Source organism: Opisthocomus hoazin, chromosome 8 (genome assembly GCF_030867145.1).
Source record: "Opisthocomus hoazin isolate bOpiHoa1 chromosome 8, bOpiHoa1.hap1, whole genome shotgun sequence".
NCBI classification, from domain to species: domain Eukaryota; kingdom Metazoa; phylum Chordata; class Aves; order Opisthocomiformes; family Opisthocomidae; genus Opisthocomus; species Opisthocomus hoazin.
In genome coordinates, this window is record NC_134421.1 from 70,872,062 (window position 1) to 70,892,568 (window position 20,507).

At 49.0% G+C, this 20,507-nt stretch overlaps 1 protein-coding gene across 4 annotated transcripts in view; it reads right to left on the reverse strand.

Moving 5' to 3' along the window:
• PODXL (podocalyxin like) overlaps window positions 1-20,507 on the reverse strand; it is a 50,500-nt gene that overhangs the window by 13,180 nt on the left and 16,813 nt on the right. For all 4 annotated transcript variants that reach the window (XM_075428725.1, XM_075428724.1, XM_075428723.1 and 1 more), the window contains exons 2-4: window positions 5,794-6,681; window positions 3,442-3,596; window positions 2,502-2,567 (exon numbers count right to left, since the gene is read on the reverse strand). In XM_075428725.1, coding sequence (XP_075284840.1) covers window positions 2,502-2,567; window positions 3,442-3,596; window positions 5,794-6,681 — 1,109 coding nt within the window. The remainder of the gene's footprint in view (window positions 1-2,501; window positions 2,568-3,441; window positions 3,597-5,793; window positions 6,682-20,507) is intronic.

Here is a 20,507-nt window from a genome sequence, read left to right on the forward strand (position 1 = left end):
TTGCGTTGCCCTCGATAATTCCCAGCTTCTCTTGGGAGCTGAGCTTTCAGCACAATGCTGCCCTGACTCTGGCTCGTTCTTGCGGACCAGGATTGGAGCCGTTTCTGGAACACTTCTCCTTATAGCACGCACTTTCCTGTTTTCCCACGGGTTGTGAAATGCAAAGGATTTTTTCACTTTGCTGTCAAGATTTGGCTAGAGACTTGTTTACCGGGCCTACAAAGCAGGGAAACCAGATAGTGCCATTTCTCTGTTATCTGCTCGGCTGGGGAGGCATAAAATTTGTTGCAATTTTCAGGAATACGCGGAGTGGAAAGTTAACGGCAAGCGGGTGGGAGGTGTTCTGGCAGCCGAGGAGAGCGATGCTATGGGAGGATGCACCCTTACAGTCTTTCTGCAGCTGTTTTGAGGCGTAATTGGCATTTTGTACTAACAATGCTTCTGCTCGTTATTGTGCCCAGAGGAATCCAAGGGAAACAGGGCGGCAGACTCGCTGGCTCGCCGGCTCCAGCACCGTTGCCCAGCGGAGCGGGCAGAGAGGAGCGATGGAGGATGCCAAGCCGTGATGTCTGCCCAGCCCTCAGCTCACCGGCACATAGCTGCGTGCCGGCACTTCCCAGCCTTACCATCCCTGTTTCCAAAAAGCCTCCTGGCACAGCTCCGGCGAAGCCACGGGGAGGGCAGCAGCTCCACACAGAACAGGACTGCACCCAGGAGGAGAGGGGAAGCGTTAAACACCAGCGTGGTCATAACTCGCCTGGGTGCTTCAGGCTCCAAAATCAGATTTTGTCAGTCTGATGATATATTTTTATATATTCAATATAAAATTTGATGGGAAGCTTTCCCAGTGTGGACGCAGGTTCAGGCATCGCATGAAGCACGGCAGAGGATGCTCTCAGGAGATTCTGTCCTGCTGTAGCGTCTGTCATGGGCATCACGGTAATAAGGTCCCTCCTTGGAGTCATCCTCAGCACTATTACAGAACCATAGAATGCTTTGGGTTGGAAGGGACGTTTAGAGGACATCTAGCCCGACCCCCCTGCAGTGACCAGGGACATCTTCAACTAGACCAGGTCGCTCAGAGCGCCGTCCAACCTGGCCTTAAATGTTTCCAGGGATGGGGCCTCCAGTACCTCTCTGGGCAGAGGGCAGCATGGCTTAGAACATCATAATTTCTGCAGGTGTCCAGGCAAGGAGAATTTACACCCAGCAGCAGCTAAAGCAGGAAGGTGATGACCATGAGATGGCAGCAGCCAGGCACTTCCCTTCCTTTAGGAGCACGATGGGTGCTATCTGGAGGTCCAAGCCCTCTCCAGGGTTGCCAAGCGGGGCCCCCAAGCAGGGCCACCACCAAGCCACAGGGAATTTCAAGAGCCACTGTGGTCAGGAGGAGCGACTGTGCTTGTCTCAGCATGTATCTCAAGGGGGTTTATGAATAGCGTGGCTTCACTTCGCATCTCACCACCGTACGGTGAAGTCAAGAGTCAGCTCATTTTTACAAATGGGACAGGCAGAGATTCATTAACTTGAGCACCCACTGCTGATGCTGTGCAGAATAAGGTGTGAGAAGGTCCCTGAAGTGCTAATTTCCTGAAGCTTACGCTGCCTTGGCGGTGCTGAGACCCAGAAACCAGAGCATTACAATGCCAGAACCCACCCCTGAGCCCTACTCACAGCTCAGATAGATACAATCATTCTGTCAAGACCTCACCACCCATGTGGTGTTGTCTCTTCCTCTTTGTCATAAACTTAAAACTTCAGCCTATTTAAAAGTTATTAATATATTGCATCTTCACTATTACAGGAAACTCATAGTTTCTACCAGAATCATTTTGAAGTGGGTATCCCTCAGAAAAGCCAGCAGACTATACCCACCCACCAGAAGAAGAGGTCTTGGTGTATAGTCTTGGGTTGGGTTTGCCTTTGCCCAACCTTGGCACTACATTTTACTACTCTCCGGTCTTGTAGAGGGCCTAAACCAAATGAAATGGAGTTTTTTGATCTCATTTTAGGGTTCTGTGAGAGCTGATATAACATCGAGGAGCACAGTGAGTCCCAAACTCCAGGCTGCTGGGCTTCCCAGTTGTTCTGCAGTCAGATGCTACCCTACTCCAGATATGAGGAGGAATTCCACATTTTTTTCGTGGGTTTTCGGATGACCTTCTGGCCCCTCTGCAAAGGCAAAAAGCTTTCCCATTAGCCTTTGCAGAGGGAAAGTTTCACCCTCTATAACTTCCCATTGCTCTTTTTCTGAGACCACGGCGGGCTCAGCTGGTCCTTCTACTTGAAGAAGACCACATGGGCCTCTTCTTCTCCTGCCATCTACCCCACCAGGTGATACTGCTCACTGTGGGTTTGCATGTAGCATTTTACACCCCAAAATTGGTTGCATCTTATTTTGATGAAATGACTGTCATCTCTGCAGGCTCACACGCTCAGAGTACCACAGGTTAAAAGCCGATCTCCGATCCTACACTGAAGTCCAAAAGGGTGGTACTTACACAGGTTCTGGCTTCTTTCAGATACATGGTGGGCCAATTATTTTGCACCTGGTCTGTACAAATGACCTGGAATGACAGAAGAAAAGCAACTCTCAAATTGGTGACATTGGTTGGAAGGAGAGTTGGTCACCCATACAACAGACTGCCCCAAGCCAGGAGACATCTCCACCAAATCTCTGATCAGTTTTATGGAAATGAGTCAGGAGCCCTTCACTCAACCCTTTATATGTGGAAAGGATTTTCACAGCTAACTGACATGGTTGTCTGTGGGATATTTGCTAACGCACTTCCCAAACCAGGCTTCGGATTTGCAGTATGGGGTAAAGCGGGAATTGGCTCAGACAGTAGGAAGATCCATGCCAGTGGGCCATGGTGCAGTCCTGCCCTACAGAAGACAAGCGTCTAGAAACAGGATCCCCTGCCCTCCTTCCCAGCACTTTGGTTATCCCAGCTGTTTTGAGACTCCCCTACGCTCCCAAACAGTTTTCTGCTAATATTGTCCGTGAATGGTTGATGCTGAAGTGTGGTCTTTGTCCTCTCATCATGTCCAAGTCCTCCTCAAGGCAGCTTCTGCTCTGCATGATGCTTCCCTCTCTCTTCCCAAATTTCCCAGTTTTAGTAGGCATGGTGGTGATGGGTTGATGGTTGGACTTGAAGTTCTTAGAGGTCTTTTCCAACCTTAATGATTCTATGATTTCACTTTTTCCCTGTTCAGCACCCAGACCACAACCTCCCTCCTCCATGCCTCTTCACTGGAAAGCTACGGGAGAAAGGGCTTTAATCTAGAATTATTTTGCTGCCTGATGTTTCCCTAAGGCGGGTCTCTCTGACACAGACATGCACAGCAACGAGAGCTGCAGGCTTTACATGTACGTGGGATGCCAGCTGAATATTAACAGACACTACTACAAAGTGCCCACCTTCCCATTGGCATCATTACCTCATTTTGGAAAGAAGCGTTAGGGTGCTGGTGGCCAGGACTGCTGCTTGCCGTCTGGTCCCCCGGGGCTGGGGCTGATGGCCATGCACTGGTGGGGCTCTGGTCAGCGCTTGCAGGTTTGGTTGATGCAGTTTCAGCCTCATGGCTTCGCTGGTCTGGGTCCGCAATATGCAGCAAAAAAACAAGCAGACAGACACTGATACAGAATAGAGAACACAGCTGACAGGTCTGTTCATAAGCAGCTGAAAATAAGATTTCAGCTCTAGCCCTGCGTTGAAGCTCACTGTGTCAAAGCCTGGAGAGGTTTGGGGTTTCTTCTTTCTTTTTTTTTAAAAAAAAATAACTGTGATATAAAAAAATCATATTGCAGACTGTATTTTCTGCTGCTGAAACCCACCAGACTCTTTCTGGAGAGATGAACCCAAAGGCAACAGTAGCTTTGCGTTGGTAGCTGGGTAATCACTTAAAAAAGGAGCATTGCTGGGTAAATGGGATGGTCCTCATTTCACTTATCTGGGGTGTCATCCATGGAGATTCCTACAACAGAGGTAGACTATCTGAGCTGGCTACCCAGGATATCCCAGTGAATGGAGTTCATTGTGCAACCCCTTGAACAACTGCAGCCACCTCCAATAGGAGGGGATGAAATGCCATAACCTCCGTTGACTGCCTCTCCACCAGCTACAGAAGAAGCCCAGGGTGTCAGGCTTAGAAGCAGTGCCTGGCACTACGGGAGACAGCCTGGGGTGTCCTGCCTGCCTGCTACTCCAGAAGGGCACATGCCCCACACCTACCAGCTCCATGCTGGTGTCTGAGATACCTGAGATCATCTCAGATGCCTTTGTTAAGGTCTGCAGCATCTTACATTTTCTTGTGCAATGGGAGCAGTGCAAGGAGCCGCCTCCTGCCTCCCTGAATTCTTTCAAAGAAATGGTCTCCATTACTGGGTTCCTAATTGATCCTTAAATGGTGACAAAGAGAATTAAAACACCACATCCTGTTCACGGCCTGTTCGCTTTTGGGACTCCTGCCTCTTCCACAGAAAAAATGAGGGATATTTCTCTCCCAGACACATTCTGAAAGCTCCAGGAGAGAATTAATTTCAAAGCCATCTGTTTCTCTTGCATTCTCTCCCCTATTTATTAAATGGTTTTTTAAACCTCTTCATGCTCAATGCTTCAGGTCAAATCTGAACTAACATAATTTCGTATATCATCCTTTAGTGAGAACAGTCCCGTGGAGCAGGAGGGGAAAGAAACATCCTTCATGAAGACACCCATTTCACCTCCTAATGCCTGCTAACATGCTCAAAAAATGACTTGGATGAAGCCAGTGAAGGTGGTCTTGCATTAAGACCTTGGCCCATTTAGTGATGCTGACAGCAAGGAGGAGCTGGAAGGCTGAGGGGGAAGGGGATGTTTTTTTGAGTGGCTTCTGTATTGCAGGTAGCTTGCAACTGGGTCAAGAACAACCTTCTCCAGAGGAAGATAGTGAAAGGCTTCAGTGTCATCACAGCTTTTATTCAGAGCCAGATGTGAGCTGAAGCCACAATGCCACCCAAGTCTGGAAGGCTCCAGGGAGCCCTCGCAGTCCCACAGTGTGATTGCTTCCCTGTAAACGCTACCAGGCAAAATGCCAAAGGGAACCCTAGACTGTGCCTCACCAGGACACTTATAAACTAACATGGTTCTATAAAGCTCCGGAGGTCCAGAGAAAACATAATGGTGTTCAACAAGATCCTAAACACCACGTGGGCACTCATAATGCTGCTTAGACAGAAGTCAGCAGCCAAACCCCCCACAGCAGTGACGAATATCCTACCTAACTGCTTAGACTCTTTAGAGGTTGTAGGCTCAGAGTTTAGCCACAAAATCTCCTTGGTCATCTAAAGCTTATTTTCTATGCACGCCCATACGGCCTTCACTAAGCTGTCAGCCATACTAGGGATCTTCTACAGTCAGCATTCAGGATGCTGCCAATCTGTTTCACCAACTCTACAATGTCAGTCTCCACCTCCAAACTCATCGCTGATGGCTCTCTTTTGCAGTCACTGAAGATCAAGTCATTGCAGTTGATAGTGCTTCAAGCACAGTTTGGTCCATCCGAAAGCCAATGTCTACGCTTTGTCAGTTGTTTCATGCCTTGAATTTCACTGACTGCATTGACTCTGTCTCCACTGATGACAACAGGGAACTGAACACCCAGTTGTCATGGAGATGACTATGCTGGATAGTTCTACAATGAGACAAGGTGATGACACCTGATACTGACAGGAGGTGTTTAGAGTAGCCAAAGCAAAAGACCACAAAAGGGCCTCCCAACTCGAGAAATCAAGGCTCTAGTCTCTGGTACCTGCTCCTAGAGTCGGCGTGGTGGCTGCCTCTGAGACCCTGCTGATGCTGCCAGGTGATAAAGACAGAGAAGCTTTACTAGTGGTAGGGGAGATGGCTCCAGCAAAAGTGGTAACAGAAGTGTCAGTGCTTCTAGGTCTGGTGGAAGAGGCCAGTCCTTGGACTGGTGAACTGGGAGAAGACTGAGGCTGCTTGGTGACAGATGTGTGAGAAGAGATGCCATAGTCCTTGAGACCAGGGAGAAGGCTGCTTGTTGGGACTCCGGTGCTCGCAATGGTGCTGGTCAGCTGGTCCAAAGGCTGGCTTCCCTGAGCTTGCACACTGGGAGAGGGTGCGATGGCAGTCCCTAAACCTCCTGGGGTGGCTGGAGGGCCTCTCGCATGAGTGGGGACAGGACTTGCAGCAGTGGTGGCTGCTGTGCTTCCCAAGCTGGCTGGAGGGCTGGTCTTCTGCTGGGACACACTGGAGGTCACAGCATGGGTGACTGTGGAGGCTCCGGAGCTGGCTGAAGAGCTGACCTGCAAAGAATGGCTGGGCGGTGTCGTGGGGGCTGGTGGTGGGTTTCCTGGGTTATTTGTGGGGCTGGTCCTTGGGACTGCGGCAGGTGACATCGCAGGGCTGGATGGTGGGTTTCCTGGGTTGCTTGTAGGGCTGATCCCTTGAACAGTGGTGGGTGGTATCACAGGGGTGGGCGGTGGGTTTCCCGGCTTGCTTGTAAGGGTGGTCCTTTGAACTGTGGCCGTTGACATCATAGAGGTGGATGGTGGGTTTCCTTGCTTGCTTGTAGGGGTGGTCGCTTGCGTCTTGCTGGTGCTTGTAGTTGTGACGATCTGCCCACTTCCTCCTGGGATTCCAGGAGCTGTCTCTGTAACATCCTGAGAGCTGACACCTAGGGAAAAGTAAAAATGCCAAGATAAACTTTAAACTAAGGAAACTACCCTAGGTTTCCACCCAGAACAGGTATTTGTAGAAATAAATGCTGACCAGAAACCATGAGTCATTCACTCAGAGCTTGTCTCACGCTCTTTAAACGCATACCAAATGCCATGTTCTGGTACTGCTGAGTGCAGCAGAAAGAAGAGCAGAGGAGGAGAAGAAGGAGAAGGAGGAGGAGGAGGAGGAAGCCTGAGCAACCTCCATGACAAATGCAATCAAACTCACAGGACTTCAAGGGGGTTGGAGGGTGAGCAGGTTGGCAAGACCTGCTGGTTCCCAGAAGGCAGGTCTCCCTCAGATGGGAGGTGCACCAGCTCCCATGCGAAGTGCTGCAAGTCATTCCCAAAGTAAAATACATCCAGCCCTTGTAACAGGGAGCCAAGGGATGTGCCAAGAGCTGTCTATTCAACCCCATTAAGAGGGTATCTCACACCCCTGAAGTGTGAGGAGCCTCAGATAAATAAAGTGACACTTCTGATCATTCTGAAAATTATATTCATTTTGCAGGCTCAAGCTTTGTTTCTTTAATTGCTCGTGATTCAAATTACGTTTTTTTTCCCCCTCCCAAACTCAGATGATTGATATAAAAACATCATAAAATAGGCTCTCTGAGTTAAATCCACAGAGTGAAACTGTTGAGGGTGGTGAGGCCCTGGCCCAGGTTGCCCAGAGAAGCTGTGACTGCCTCCTCCCTGGCAGTGTTCAAGACCAAGGATGGGGCTTTGAGCAACCTGGTCTAGTGGAAGGTGTCCCTGCCCATGGCAGGGGGAGTAGAATGAGATGATCTATAAGGTCCTTTCCAACCCAAACCATTCTATGATTCTATGAAACTTTATATAGACTGAAATTCCCAGTTGAGTGAAGTGTGGAAACAATATTTACTCTGTTTGCTCTGAAAGCATGGGTCACCACTGGACAGAGTTTGCAAGTAAATACAATAAGCGATTGCTTGGAGCTGCATTATTTTAATTTTGAGGATGTTCAGTCCAGCTGCCCATTGCAAATATTATCACCAATCTATTATTTTACTATTTTGAAAAACCTGAGAAAGTCACATAAAAATGTTTAAACTCAGTGTTCATTTTCAAAGGAAAATCTTTAAAAAACAGGAAAATCAAAGGATGCATTTAGGGAAAAGAGAAGCAAGCCAGGAAAATGAAGGGCTCCATCTACAGTACCTTGCAAAGTCTTAACACCAGCACCTGAACCATGAAATTGCCATATGTTTTTACATGGTCGGTACCCTGTATTTGTACATCACATAGAAACGCTACTGTAATTGTGGCTTATTTGTTTTTGAGGAAACCCATGAAGTATTTCATTGAGAGCTGACGTTACCTAAGTGGGAAAAAAGCTCGATCTCAAAGCAGAGAAGTTTGTCTATTGCTCAGTTATCTCACATTATCATGCACAAGGAGAACCACAGTTGTTTTTTTGAAGAATTATGAAGCCATTTCTCAGTGAGGGATACAGATGAAGGACAGTTTGCCAGACAAAAGATTGCAACATCCCACAATGCTAAAATGTGGTATATTCACTACTAGGCTAGCTACAAAGACTTGTGTCCATTTTTCTGTTTGTAATCACTGAAGGAGTTCTATCAATGGCCATGGAGATCATTTCCCCCCACTGCACATTGTAACCAGCAGCCTTGGACACTCGCTTAAATTCACCCCAGGAAAGGTTCAACCAATTTTTCACCTTTCAGGAACTGTGGGCTGCACTGAGCCACTTCATCAGTGGATCTGTCTGGAGTCAAGACAACCACCTGGTTTTGGGGAGGGGGGAGTTTCTTCCATCTTATGACTATGCAGAAGAGGCCCTGTGAAACACTTGTATATTATTTCCAAACCTCCAAAACAGCAATCACACTTCCAAGGTTTGATTTTTAGCCGTATCCAACTGCTGCTCTCCAGAGATCTGCTTCATTCCTCCATGCTGGCATATTTTCTCTTACAGAGCCTGTTTGCTAGCACCGGTTGTGCTTCAAAGATCAAGTTTCTGAGATTCATATCACTGAGGAAATCTAAGCCCACCTAGTCAGGACTGGGGGTGAGTGGAGGTCTGCTTGTTACAGGACCTGGGGAGTGACGTTTGGGATGCTATAGCAGGTCTCACGTCCTGCAACAGGTCCTGCAACAGGTCTGGGGTCCCACAGGAGCTGTCTCGGGAAAGGGTGAGTTTGGAGGAGGCGCTGGGGCTATGGCTGGCCTCTTCATAGAATCATAGAATAGAATCATAGAATACTTAAGGTTGGAAAAGACCTCTAACATCATCAACTGCCAACCCAACCCCACCATGCCTCCTAAACCATGTCCCCAAGTGCCAAATCTACATGTTTTTTGAACACCTCCAGGGATGGGGACTCCACCACTGCCCTGTGCAGCCTGGTCCAATACCTGACCACTCTTTCAGTAAAGAAATTTTTCCCAATATCCAATCTAAACCTCCCCTGATGCAACTTGAGGCCATTTCCCCTTGTCCTATTGCCTGCTGCTTGGGAGAAGAGACCAAGACCCACCACACTACAACCTTCTTTCAGGTAGTTGTAGAGAGCGATAAGATCTCCCCTCAGACTCCTCTTCTCCAGGCTAAACAACCTCAGTTCCTTCAGCTGCTCCTCATTAGACTTGTTCTCCAGACCCCTCCCCAGCCTCGCTGCCCTTCTCTGGACACGCTCCACCACCTCATTGTCCTTCCTGTAGTAAAGGGCCCAAAACTGAACACAGCACTCGAGGTACAGCCTCACCAGTGCCGAGTACAGGAGCACGATCACCTCCCTGCTCCTGCTGGCCACACTATTCATGATCCAAGCCAGGATGCCGTTGGCCTTCTTGGCCACCTGGGCACACTGCTGGCTCATGTTCAGCCGGCTGTTGACCAGCACCCCTAGGCCCTTTTCCTCCAGGCAGCCTTCCAGCCACTCTTCTCCAAGCCTGTAGCGTTGCAGGGGGTTGTTGTGACTAAAGTTCAGGACCTGGCATCTCAACAAGGAAATGCAGAACCACAAGAAGAGATGTGCAGACCCCCTCCTGAAACATGGTTCCTATTCCTGTTTCTCCACCAGCTGCCATTTGTGAAAACATCATTAAGATGTGAGTTTAACTGAAACTAGCAGCACCCTGGGCTTGCGAGAAAACATCTCCACAACATCTGTGTGAAAAGAACGCTTGTGGAGGCAAGTCATATTTCCTATAGATCGACCACTGTCAGATGTGGAAAAGAGGTAAGGAAGCAAAACACAGACACGGGGACCTAGCAGAGGAAACCCAGGTGCACAAGATAGGAGGGAGTTTTCATCTAGCCACCTCCTTAGCTGTATTACCAACTTGCCTGGCTTGAATCCTCAGTGATGGTTGCACCAAGCTAGACACCATGCATCCAGTCAGCCACAAAATGGGTCTATCATAAACAGGGCTGTAAAAGTTTACAGGGGTGTTATCAACAAGGGAGGTTAAAAAAAAATATCCCTAAAGGTAGAAGCAATACAAAAGAGACGTAAATAAAGAAAGGGTTGGAAAGAAAGTGGAGGAAATCCCCCACTGCTCTCGCTTCCTTTTCATGCCCCAGCCCCATCCCAGAGAGGCAGGAAGCAAAGACACACCGAAGGAGAGGTACAGAAGACAATTCAATTCAACTCTGTCCAAAAGAGAAAGGGGCACATCTGTGCTTTGGCTCTAGGCCAGCCTTGGTGGCCAGCTGGGACCCCATGAGCCAAGTAACAGGTGTGCCTGCCCCATCCCACCTTGAAGAGCTGGAGTTTTTTATCAAAAAATGAGACAAAAAGCCCAAAGCGAGGGATCATTCTGCTGATGGAGAAATCTGATGGGATCTTCCAGGCTTGCCCTGCCTGCGGTGATAGATGGGTCTCGTTCAAGGGTGATACAGCCCAAAAAAGCAACCGTGAGAAGAACCAAGACTCAAGCTGATGCTCACAAAGCTTACTAGCATTTTATCTTTCCATATCTCTGCACCCACTCTTAGCGCTCCTCTCCTGCTAAGGTCAAGAGACGCTAGAAGATCAGTTTATTCTTTGTCACTAAGCCAGGTCCAGTGATTTAAGTGGGCTCAAAGAACCTTGAGGAGCCAGCACACTGCTGCTTGGAAGTAGTGAGCCACCATGCAGGGGGATGGATGGATGGACAGACGGATGGATGGATGGATGGATTCAACAGTTGCTGACCATGTGGGCAGGTAGGACACTGTCTGTCCTACTACATGGGGTTAGGTGATGCTAAGTGTCACAAAGGTAGAAATCGCTCTCCTTTGGTGGGTAATGACCTGCATGCCCTTGGCAAGTGGCAACACAAATGATGTGTGAGCCAGAAAGCACTTCACCACACAGATCCTTCCCTACAAACCTGCTCCTGCTGTATCAGGCTGGATGGGGCCACTGGGAAGCCCTTTGTAAAAGAACTCCCATCCCAAACTTTATCTGTGGGTGACGTTTCTTTACTAACCTGCACCCCAGCTCAGCTGGGCTGCTAACAAATTTTCTCTTTCTCCCTTTCTTCTTCCACAGCTGCCTTACCTCAAAGCAGAATATTTTGAAGATTTTATTGATGCTGGCTGCAGTGCAACGGCTGTGGTGAACAGCAGCCACGGAGATGGCCATGGGAAGAGGAAGTCCAGGCAGGCTGCAAACCTGACACTCTTCAAGACAACACGCACTGCCGTGGGCCGGACCCCCATCACACCAGTGGAGAGCAGCAGCCATGACTACAGTTGGGTGAGATCCTCCCTCCTTCCACGGAGGATCAGCATTCCTATCCATCCCCACATCTGTCCCGCATATTTTTGGGCACCCATCTCTCAGCAAAATTTACCTTCTATCTCCAGTTGGAGATAGAAGTTAAATCCAGTTGGAGATAGAAAAGGGTTAAATCAAACCCTTTTCTCACCGCTGTTGCACAGGGAGCCAGGTGCCGCTGCAGTCACGGGGCTGTCACCTTGCTGCAGTTCTGTTGGTCTGGGCTTAATATTAGTTGTTTTTCCAGGGACTATGTCTCACTGCACCACTGGGAAAAAATGTATTTTACTTAGACTGAGGAAAAACAAACTGCATTTCTTTGGTGTCTTGCAGGCTCACCACCCGCAGAAGACCTGGCTAGTGCAAACGCATTGCTCTCAATTTCAAAAGCCTACCAAATACTTAACTCCAAAGCAGAAACAAATATAGAACAAGCAGCGAGAGTGCCACAAGACCAGGAGTCAACGTTTTCCTTCCACATGTGCTATATCTGTTTCAAATGCCAGAGAATTATTTTTTTATTTCTTCCTCCTCAACTGGCCACCTGTGCCAAATCTCGGCAGCGGACACGGGGATAATAATTGGTAACGAGCCCCTGTTTGCCTGGGCTGGTAGCCAGTATTGCCTGACGACTGTCCTCAAGAGGAGAAATAGAAAGGATCTGGTTGAAGGAGGAGAAAACCCCTGCAGCCACAGACTCATGGTAATAACAGGCAGACAGGACAGGATTATGCTCGGTGCCCCTTTAGCATGAAAATGACTCACAAAAGATACAGTACGTCCTTTTGCAGGAAATAAATGACCCTTTCACGCCGTGAACCCCAGTGATAAAACGATTTAACGCATACTATGAGAGAGAAGGAAGATGGAGGAGAGGTCCTCTAAGCTATCACTCCCCTAACCAGGAGGAGACCCTTTCCAAAAGAAAGTTCACTTGAATTTCAGCCAGAGTCCCTCACCCTGTTTTCCAGAAGGCAGAAAAAAACTACCTGCCCCTGACCTTCCTGACAGGATTTTGGCAGGGTAAGGCCACTTATTTGATTTCACTTTTTGGACCGTCATCAATTCCTCATTTTAAGGAAAATTAGAGTAATATAGCAGCTACCAGTGTATTTTGACAGCACTGGTTGCAGTGAGACTAACACTTTGGTCTCCACCTCTCCTCTCACACCTATCAATCAGCAAACCCCACACTCTTGCACTTCTGTGCTGGGTGCGGGCAGATGCACAGGAGGAGAGCGCAAGCCCTCCACGCACGCATCCGTGCGGACGGCGGCCAAACCGCCCAAAGGAAATGAGTCCGCTGCAAAAACAGGATTTAATTTCCAGATATGTGTATCCCACGACCGTGCCTGCGATATGGTGTCTCCATGATGGGGACAACCCCGGAGGGGAGAGAACTTTCCCTTATTGCTGGCTATCAAGACGGGCTTGTTCGGCTGCCAGTGAACAATATCTGGGAGGCTGGAAGTGCCACTGTCAGTCCCTACGGCTGCAGGCACTCCTGGACAGGGCTGGTGTGAGAGAGCTCTGGATAGGAGCTGCTGGGATGTGAAAAACCACCCAAAAAGTGGGCTCCCCAGTTCGAGCAAGAGGAGGAGCTACTGGAGAGAGTCCAGCGGAGGGCTACGAGGATGATGAGGGGACTGGAGCATGTCTCCTACGAGGAGAGGCTGAGGGAGCTGGGCTTGTTTAGCCTGGAGAAGAGAAGGCTGAGAGGGGACCTTATAAATGCCTCTAAATATCTTCAGGGTGGCTGTCAGGAGACTCTTTTCAGTGGTGCCCAGTGACAGGACAAGGGGCAATGGGCACAAACTGAAGCACAGGAAGTTCCGTCTGAACATGAGGAAGAACTTCTTCCCTCTGAGGGTGACGGAGCACTGGAACAGGCTGCCCAGGGAGGTTGTGGAGTCTCCTTCTCTGGAGATATTCAAGACCCGCCTGGACAAAGTCCTGTGCAGCCTGCTCTGGGTGACCCTGCTTCGGCAGGGGGGTTGGACTAGATGACCCACAGAGGTCCCTGCCAAGCCCTAACATTCTGTGATTCTGTGAATATGCAAAAGGAAAGGCATGCTGTTTTGTGCTGATGCAGCTCCTTGCAATTTCAGTCGAGGGCCACAATTTTCAGCTGCTGTGCATCACCACCAACCACACCATGAAGTGATGCGCTGGTTGTTACCTCGCACAAAAAGAGATGCAAACAAGTGCAAAATGCAAAGTGAAAGGAAAAAACCAACAGCTTCCCGCTTCCTATTTTGGTATCGCCTCCCCCACCGTCCACCTTGTTGAAACAGCTCAGATATTGGCTGACAATCTATTAATAGTGAGAAAAGGAAACACAAAAGAATAACTTAGGAAGCGGTGGGTGACACACCCCATGCCGGCGGGCTGAGCCCGGCTCGGAGCCTTACGCCAGCCGGCTCCTGCTCCTCCCAAGGCGGGATGAGAAAGCTAAGGAGCCCGAGCAACCCAGGGAAGAGGAAGGGATGTGAGCCAGGCCTGAGGAAGTTCCTATTAGCCTCCCCTTTCTTGCAGCCTTTCCTGATTAAACAGGGGCAACGGGTTGTCAAAGGGAAAGCGGGGGCTGAGTCTCCAGGGGTAGCCTTTGCTAGGGGAAAGCTTGTGCCAAAGCAAGTGAGGAGGGTCCTGGGCTTCTTTGCATCACAAGAGGCTCCTGGGCGAAAGGAGGGTTTTATCCACCCACTGCAATGCAGCCGTGTCTGAGCTGGAGCAGAGACTAGTCGCTGCAGAGGACAGGAAATTTGTCACCTCCTTTTAAAATTATGAGAGCGATCAGATTGGCAGAATATCACAGAACAGTGTTATTTATCCTGGAATTAAGCTGGGTTACCTCATCGGGTTTTTAAATTTTGCCTGTGTGGAGGCTTACTGCCTTCCATCTGCTTAGGGAAAGATGGGCTCCAAACACCTTCCCCAGCTACCTGCCGAGATTTCGGCAAGGGATGTGGTATGAGGATGCTGTTAATGTGCATGCTACCCTTCGTTCTTGCAAAAAGGCACTCTCCACCTCAGAAGATGCACTCCCAAACTGGCATCACCCAAACTCTTTGCTGCCAGTCTCACCATCAACATTATGAAATGGTTTCACCCAGGCCAAAGACCAACTTGTCTTCCTGAGAAAGGTCCAACAGCTGCTGCCAGAGCATTTTCAGACTCTGATCCATAAGTCCAATTATCCAGTGTAGGGATGTCTATCGTCTCCAAAACCATTCCAGAATAAAAACTGCTGCAGAATGGTCTTGATAGAATTGCACTGCAAAATATTAAAGATGAGACCCAATGGCTGGATCTAATTAGTGCTACAGTATCACTTGGGAAGGAAATGAGTATGTCTGGACTCTGATTTAAAGCCACTGGGCTTGTTTTTAGCAGGGAGCCTCCTTTACCCCACTGTGAAAAGACTGTATTGAAAAGAACCCTCAGATCAATGCTGTTTAGATCTTGCATGCAAGTGGCAGCAAAATCAAGGCAATAATAATACTGACAAGTGTCCTCTCCTGTTAAATGAAATGAACCTGCAGCCACTGCCTCTGTCCTGAAGGGCTTACCCAATGAGCCCTTACTGGCTGGACATGGCAGGGAAAAATGGATGTGCTTCAAGCCCTGAGAGCTTTTGCTCCATCTCCAGATGGAGAGGAGCATCCAGGGCTTCCTCCCATATGGCTGCACTGCCAGCCTGGAGATACACCTTGGCTGGAGATTTGGGGCATGCCCCCACAGCACCTTAGCATCATCCTGAGGACTCTTCTCAGTCTTCAGGATTTTGCAGTCACCCACATCCCTACAGTAGCCAAAAGCCGCTCTGTTTTGATTCAGACCTGGGAAAAATTTAAGTTGTCCCTATATTACCCAGTGGACGTAACCCAGAAGCTCGGAGAGCAGGACTTGAACCAAACCTCATGTGAACTTTGGCTGCTCCATCCCTCCTGTTAGATCTGCCTCACTTCATTTTATTCACATGACAGCCTTTAAACCTCTTTGGTTTCAACCAAGAAACCCATCCGCAGCCTGAGACGCCTTTTGTGCCAGGACTGCAACACACAGCCTTGAAATCCAGGTTCTGATGAACTGGCATTTTTTTAAGAAGAAACCTGCTTCATTAACAAATTCCCCATCAGCTCTTTCTGCAAGTATTTCAGCCAGCTCAGCTTGTCTGCTGTTTCATTTGGAAGTATGACAAATATTAAAGGCACATGTCCCCACTTGGACATGATCCTCTTCCCCTGCAGCCCTGACGTGTCTCCTTCTTGGTCCCTTGGTCCCTCTAAATACCACATTTGGGGAGGCAGAAATGGGTTCATTTGCTGTACTAATTAATGACCAGATGGTGGATTTGAGGGAGCAGAAGTACCTCTTCACTCCTCATTCCCATCTTCTCAAAACCATTGTTGTTGAATTGTCTTCCATGCCACACTTGAACTTCTCCTGAATTTCTCCCTAAAGACTGGTTATTGCCAGAAAATGGTGATCAAAGGCATCTTTCACCCAAATGGACCCAACTGGTCCATCCCAGACAGTGCTCCATCCCATGGCCAGCTACAGCAAGAGGTGAGGGATGCCAGTGGTGGGAGGCAGCACCAGTCCAGCCTCTCTTATGAATAAACATAGGACATCCTATTTAGGATTGTGTCTCTACTACTCTTTCCATGGAAAGTCTGTAGCTATCTAAGAAGTGAAGGGAAAGACAATAAGACAATCAAAAAGAGACAGGAAGACCGATGTGGAAAACGAAAGCTCTAAAATCCTTCACAGGAGGTTGTCAAGGAGGCAAACAAACACAGACACACGTGCACACCTCTGTCCACGCCGCCCCCAGACATTTTTCATCTCCAAGCCTGGAAACATCCTCTTTCCACCGGGGGCTGATGGGATTTGTAAGGAACCTGGCTCCATCCCTGCACCTTTCCCAGGCTGCAGAATGAACCGGGGACTCTTTGCAGCCGAACAGAAACGCCCCATCGTGCAGGAAATGGTAGCGGAGCTGCTGGAGCGGAAACACGGGGAGCACGAGCCAAAAAGCCGCATGTCCCAGCCTGACCAGACCTTCCAAAGCACAGAGCGCAGCTACTCTGCCCTTCTCCTACCTCCTTTATGCCGTTAGCGTGAAGTTATCCCCTGACAACCTTGCTGCTTTGAAGCAAGATTTGTGGCAGTACAGCCTACTCCTGGATCAAGCGAGCATCAATCTCCCATCAGCTGAAGGACACGATGTCTGGTACATTTAGCACTGAGACCCCTCTGTTTCTGCAAAAGTCACCCAGGGACTTTAGAAGAAACTCAAGGTTAACACTGAGTAATGGGCCACAAAAGCCGCTCTTCAGCATGGTAAAGCCCAGCGACCTCTGGGCAGCCATGAATCAAAATGACACTGAAAATCAGAAGAATGCTGTAAGACACAACTTTGTAATACACTGAATATTTGGGGGCTTTCTTGCATAACTTCTGTGGTGTAAGTCCTTAAGATACTCTTTCAGGCTTTCGTCTGCCAAGATGAGTGCTAAAAAAGCCTATTTTTTTTAAATAGTCAATATATTAAAAGCCTAGATTTGTCTGACTTTTGAAAGTTATCTCAGGTCCGCAGGAAGGACTGAAAGACTGAGACTAGCAGATTGGCAATGTCACCTTGAGTCCAAGAGGAGACCACCCAGCTTCACCACCCCTCTCCAGCAGCAACTGAAGGCTGGCCCATGAATTGACTTCAACAGTAAGAAGCTACAAAGCTGTCGGCAAGGTGGTGAGAAGGAGACCTTCAGAGAAGCCAGCACCAAAGGTGCTTGGCCAAAGCCACCATTTTGCTCTTGAGGGCTGAGCTGTCACATCACAGCAGCCCCTCCTGAAGACCTGACCTCCTTTCTCCAGCCCTGCCACAGAGCTGCCACTTGCCACTTAAGAATGGCAGGAGGACAGATTTATTCAAGACAGAGCAGAAGTTCATCCCCATGCTTTTCACCCCAGAAAGGTGAATCATCCCTTGCTGGCTTTTCCTGGAGGACTACTCCAGAAAGCTTGAGAAGGAGTGAGGACATAAGCCTGCGAGACAGGAAACTGATTTTGATTCAACCTGATGGCTTGTCTACACAGAGGTACTCAGAAAAATCAATCTAAAATTAAAAAGAAGGTATGATTTTGGAGTGGATTAGTCAAAGTGCACACAACCCAGCAGGTGGCCACTCTTGTTCGGCTTTAAATCAGCCCTCATTTAATTCAGCCAAAATGAAGTAGGTTAAATCAAATTAAAGTCTTCTTAGCTCTGAAAGCCAACAAGGGCGGGCTGATGGAGTTTAAGAAAGTTAATTCAGGAGAAATCTGGTAATGGTTCCCACATAAATAAGCCCACAAATGTCTCATTGGACACTGACATGGACCAAACATCGGAGGTGGGGCACACCTGCCTCCCCAGCTGAGGCTGGCCTTTCCTGATTCCTGGACATGGAAAGCGCTGATTGATGTCAGACTCGATGTCACATCACCAGCTCTTGCTATTTGCTCAGTTTTTGTCATGGAGAAAGGCAGGACATTAAGAAGACAGTGGACAGACCACACCACGGGACTGGGGAGTGGGTGCACGGTGCAGCAGGCAGTGGGGTCCATCCACTGTCCACCGTCTTCTAGGACGGAATAGGCAAGCAGACAGAGAGGCAAGGTGGGCTTGCCTATCCACAGCGAGAAGCAGCCTTGCTGGGTGGCACGGGAAGACCAAATTCATCACCTTGCCCTCCTCTCCAGCTGGCTGGATTCTTGTTTGGGTTCATACTGAGCAACGCAGGGAAGGAGTTGGCCCTGAGCTACTCATCCTGCCGGCTGAACCTCTGCCAGCTGGCCAGCACTGGGGAAGAGTTGTCACATCCAATGTCACTCAAGTTAGGCGCCGTGCATCGGCGATTTGTCTAGACTTTATCCATGAGAGACGAGGGCCACAAGTCCCGCTTGTCTCACAAAGTGACAAACGTGCAGATCTCCTGTGGGTAGGTTTTGCAGCCAAAAAGCCCCCACTTTTTGTGAGGATCACACTAACTCTTGCAATAAGGAAAGGGAGTGGAGGAAATATACCCCTTCTTGTGGTGGGGGCTCTTCCTAAAGGGAAAGGGTCAACCTCAAACCCAGACATGGACTATTGCCTTCCCTGGGACCTCGCAGCCCAGCAAAGCCAGACCACAGAGGGGCATTAAAGGTGGCATTGGCAGCAGGGATCGAATGCCCAAACTTGTGCCATCAAAACTGAGGATGGCAACCTCATCTGGAGGCTGACGCTTGCTGGAGACCTGGCATGGAGGAGGTCCAAGCTGCAGCTTTAAGGCTCAGAAAATGAGGAAAGACTCCAAACCTAAAGGAATAAGGCGACCTCAGCCTGGTCATAGGCAGCTCCACTGCAAGGGGAAATAAAATGGAGATGGGTGACTAGAAGGTCAGTTTGTGCTGGCACACAGTGCTACCGCGGCACTGCAAAGCGTTGTCCCCTGCTTCTTGCACCTCCCTTTCCTCCCCACCTCCCTTGAAGATTTACAGCAGGAATCACCCTGCTGCAACAGCCTCTGCCTTCTCCTGCCACGGAGGCTTCTGGTGGGGAGGCGGCCAGCCCTCAGTGGGGCCATGATCAGGGCAGGACTCGGAGGATGCTTGCCCACCCCGAGGGCAGAAAAGGCCACCGGAAAAGTGATGGCGAGGAGGCGATAAGACCCAAAGCCTCACCCTCCTTTGTGTGCCCAGTGCCTTTGGTGAGTCACGAGTCAGCCCAAATTTACACCCTCCAGCCAGTGACTTTATTTTTGATCTTTTTATGGTTGTAAGTCACGTTGCCTCCATGTGTTGATGCATTGCCCACCACCGAGCCAGGATGGACCCAAAGATGACGAGCTGGACTCATCTTGGATTTGATGATCCTTACGGGTCCTTTCCAATTTGAGATATTCTACGATTCTACGATTCTATGGTTCTACGAACTTGAGTCCATCGAGGCTCAAAGGTGCTGTGATGCAAAGTGGCTAAAGACACAAGTGATGCCAAGTGATGCAGGAGCCACCTCCAGGAGGTACTGGTAGATCTCCTTAAGCATCCCAGCCTCTCTAAGTAAAATCTTAGGTGATTCCTAGTTAAATACCCATCTACTTTGCTGCTCATTCGGGCTATGCTGGGGACAGGTTCCTCTGCAAGCATGTCTGGGACACCTGCAAAGTTTCATCGACATAAAAGCTGCCGTGGCATGCCTTTCACCCCGTGTTTTTGCAGAAGGGCCAAGCTGGATGGCAGGATCCGTCCCTCCACCGCGATCAGTCCCCCATGACCTTGGCTAGCCGGGGTTACTGAGCCAGCAGCCCAGAGATTTCCTGTTAATGCCGTGAAGAGGGCTTCACATTTCCTTGGAATCCTTTGTGTGTCGGTGCTATTTCGGGTCCCACCTTTTTTTTTCCTTAGGCTCCCCACCCACAGCTCCCTCAGGGTGGGGTCTTCCCAGATAATTTGGAGCTCTATATATACACACATATATATACGTATGCACCTACATGTATTTATATAGCTGTGCATGCGAGTTGAGCCTTCGGGCATCGACTGGACACAGCGGACTTGGCAGGAGGCTCGGTGCTATTCTTTAGGTGGGGAGAGCCTAGGAAGGGAAGGACACAGCTAACCCTCCCTCCTATTCAAAACTATTTAAAGACTGTCTGGAACAGAGTTTCTTTCCCACCAAATGGCTCCAGTGACGATCTGGCTTTACAGGCTGTGTAATCTGATCAACTTCTATTGTTGGCAAATTCATAATTGCCTCATTATTTAACTCTCCAGAAACAGCCAGTTTTACAGGAAAAGAATATCCATCTTAGGTGGGTTTTTTTTGTCTGTTTTCTTTTGCTTTTTGAGACCAATGGGACTCAGTTTCCATTTAAAGAACTTCTGTTCTTCAAATTCATCAGCTCCTGCTCTTCCTCTCCTTAAAATAATACACATGATCACAGGAATCACTGATGAAAGGCCCAGACAGTAAGAGATGACCTTCTCCAGTGCTGTCCCAG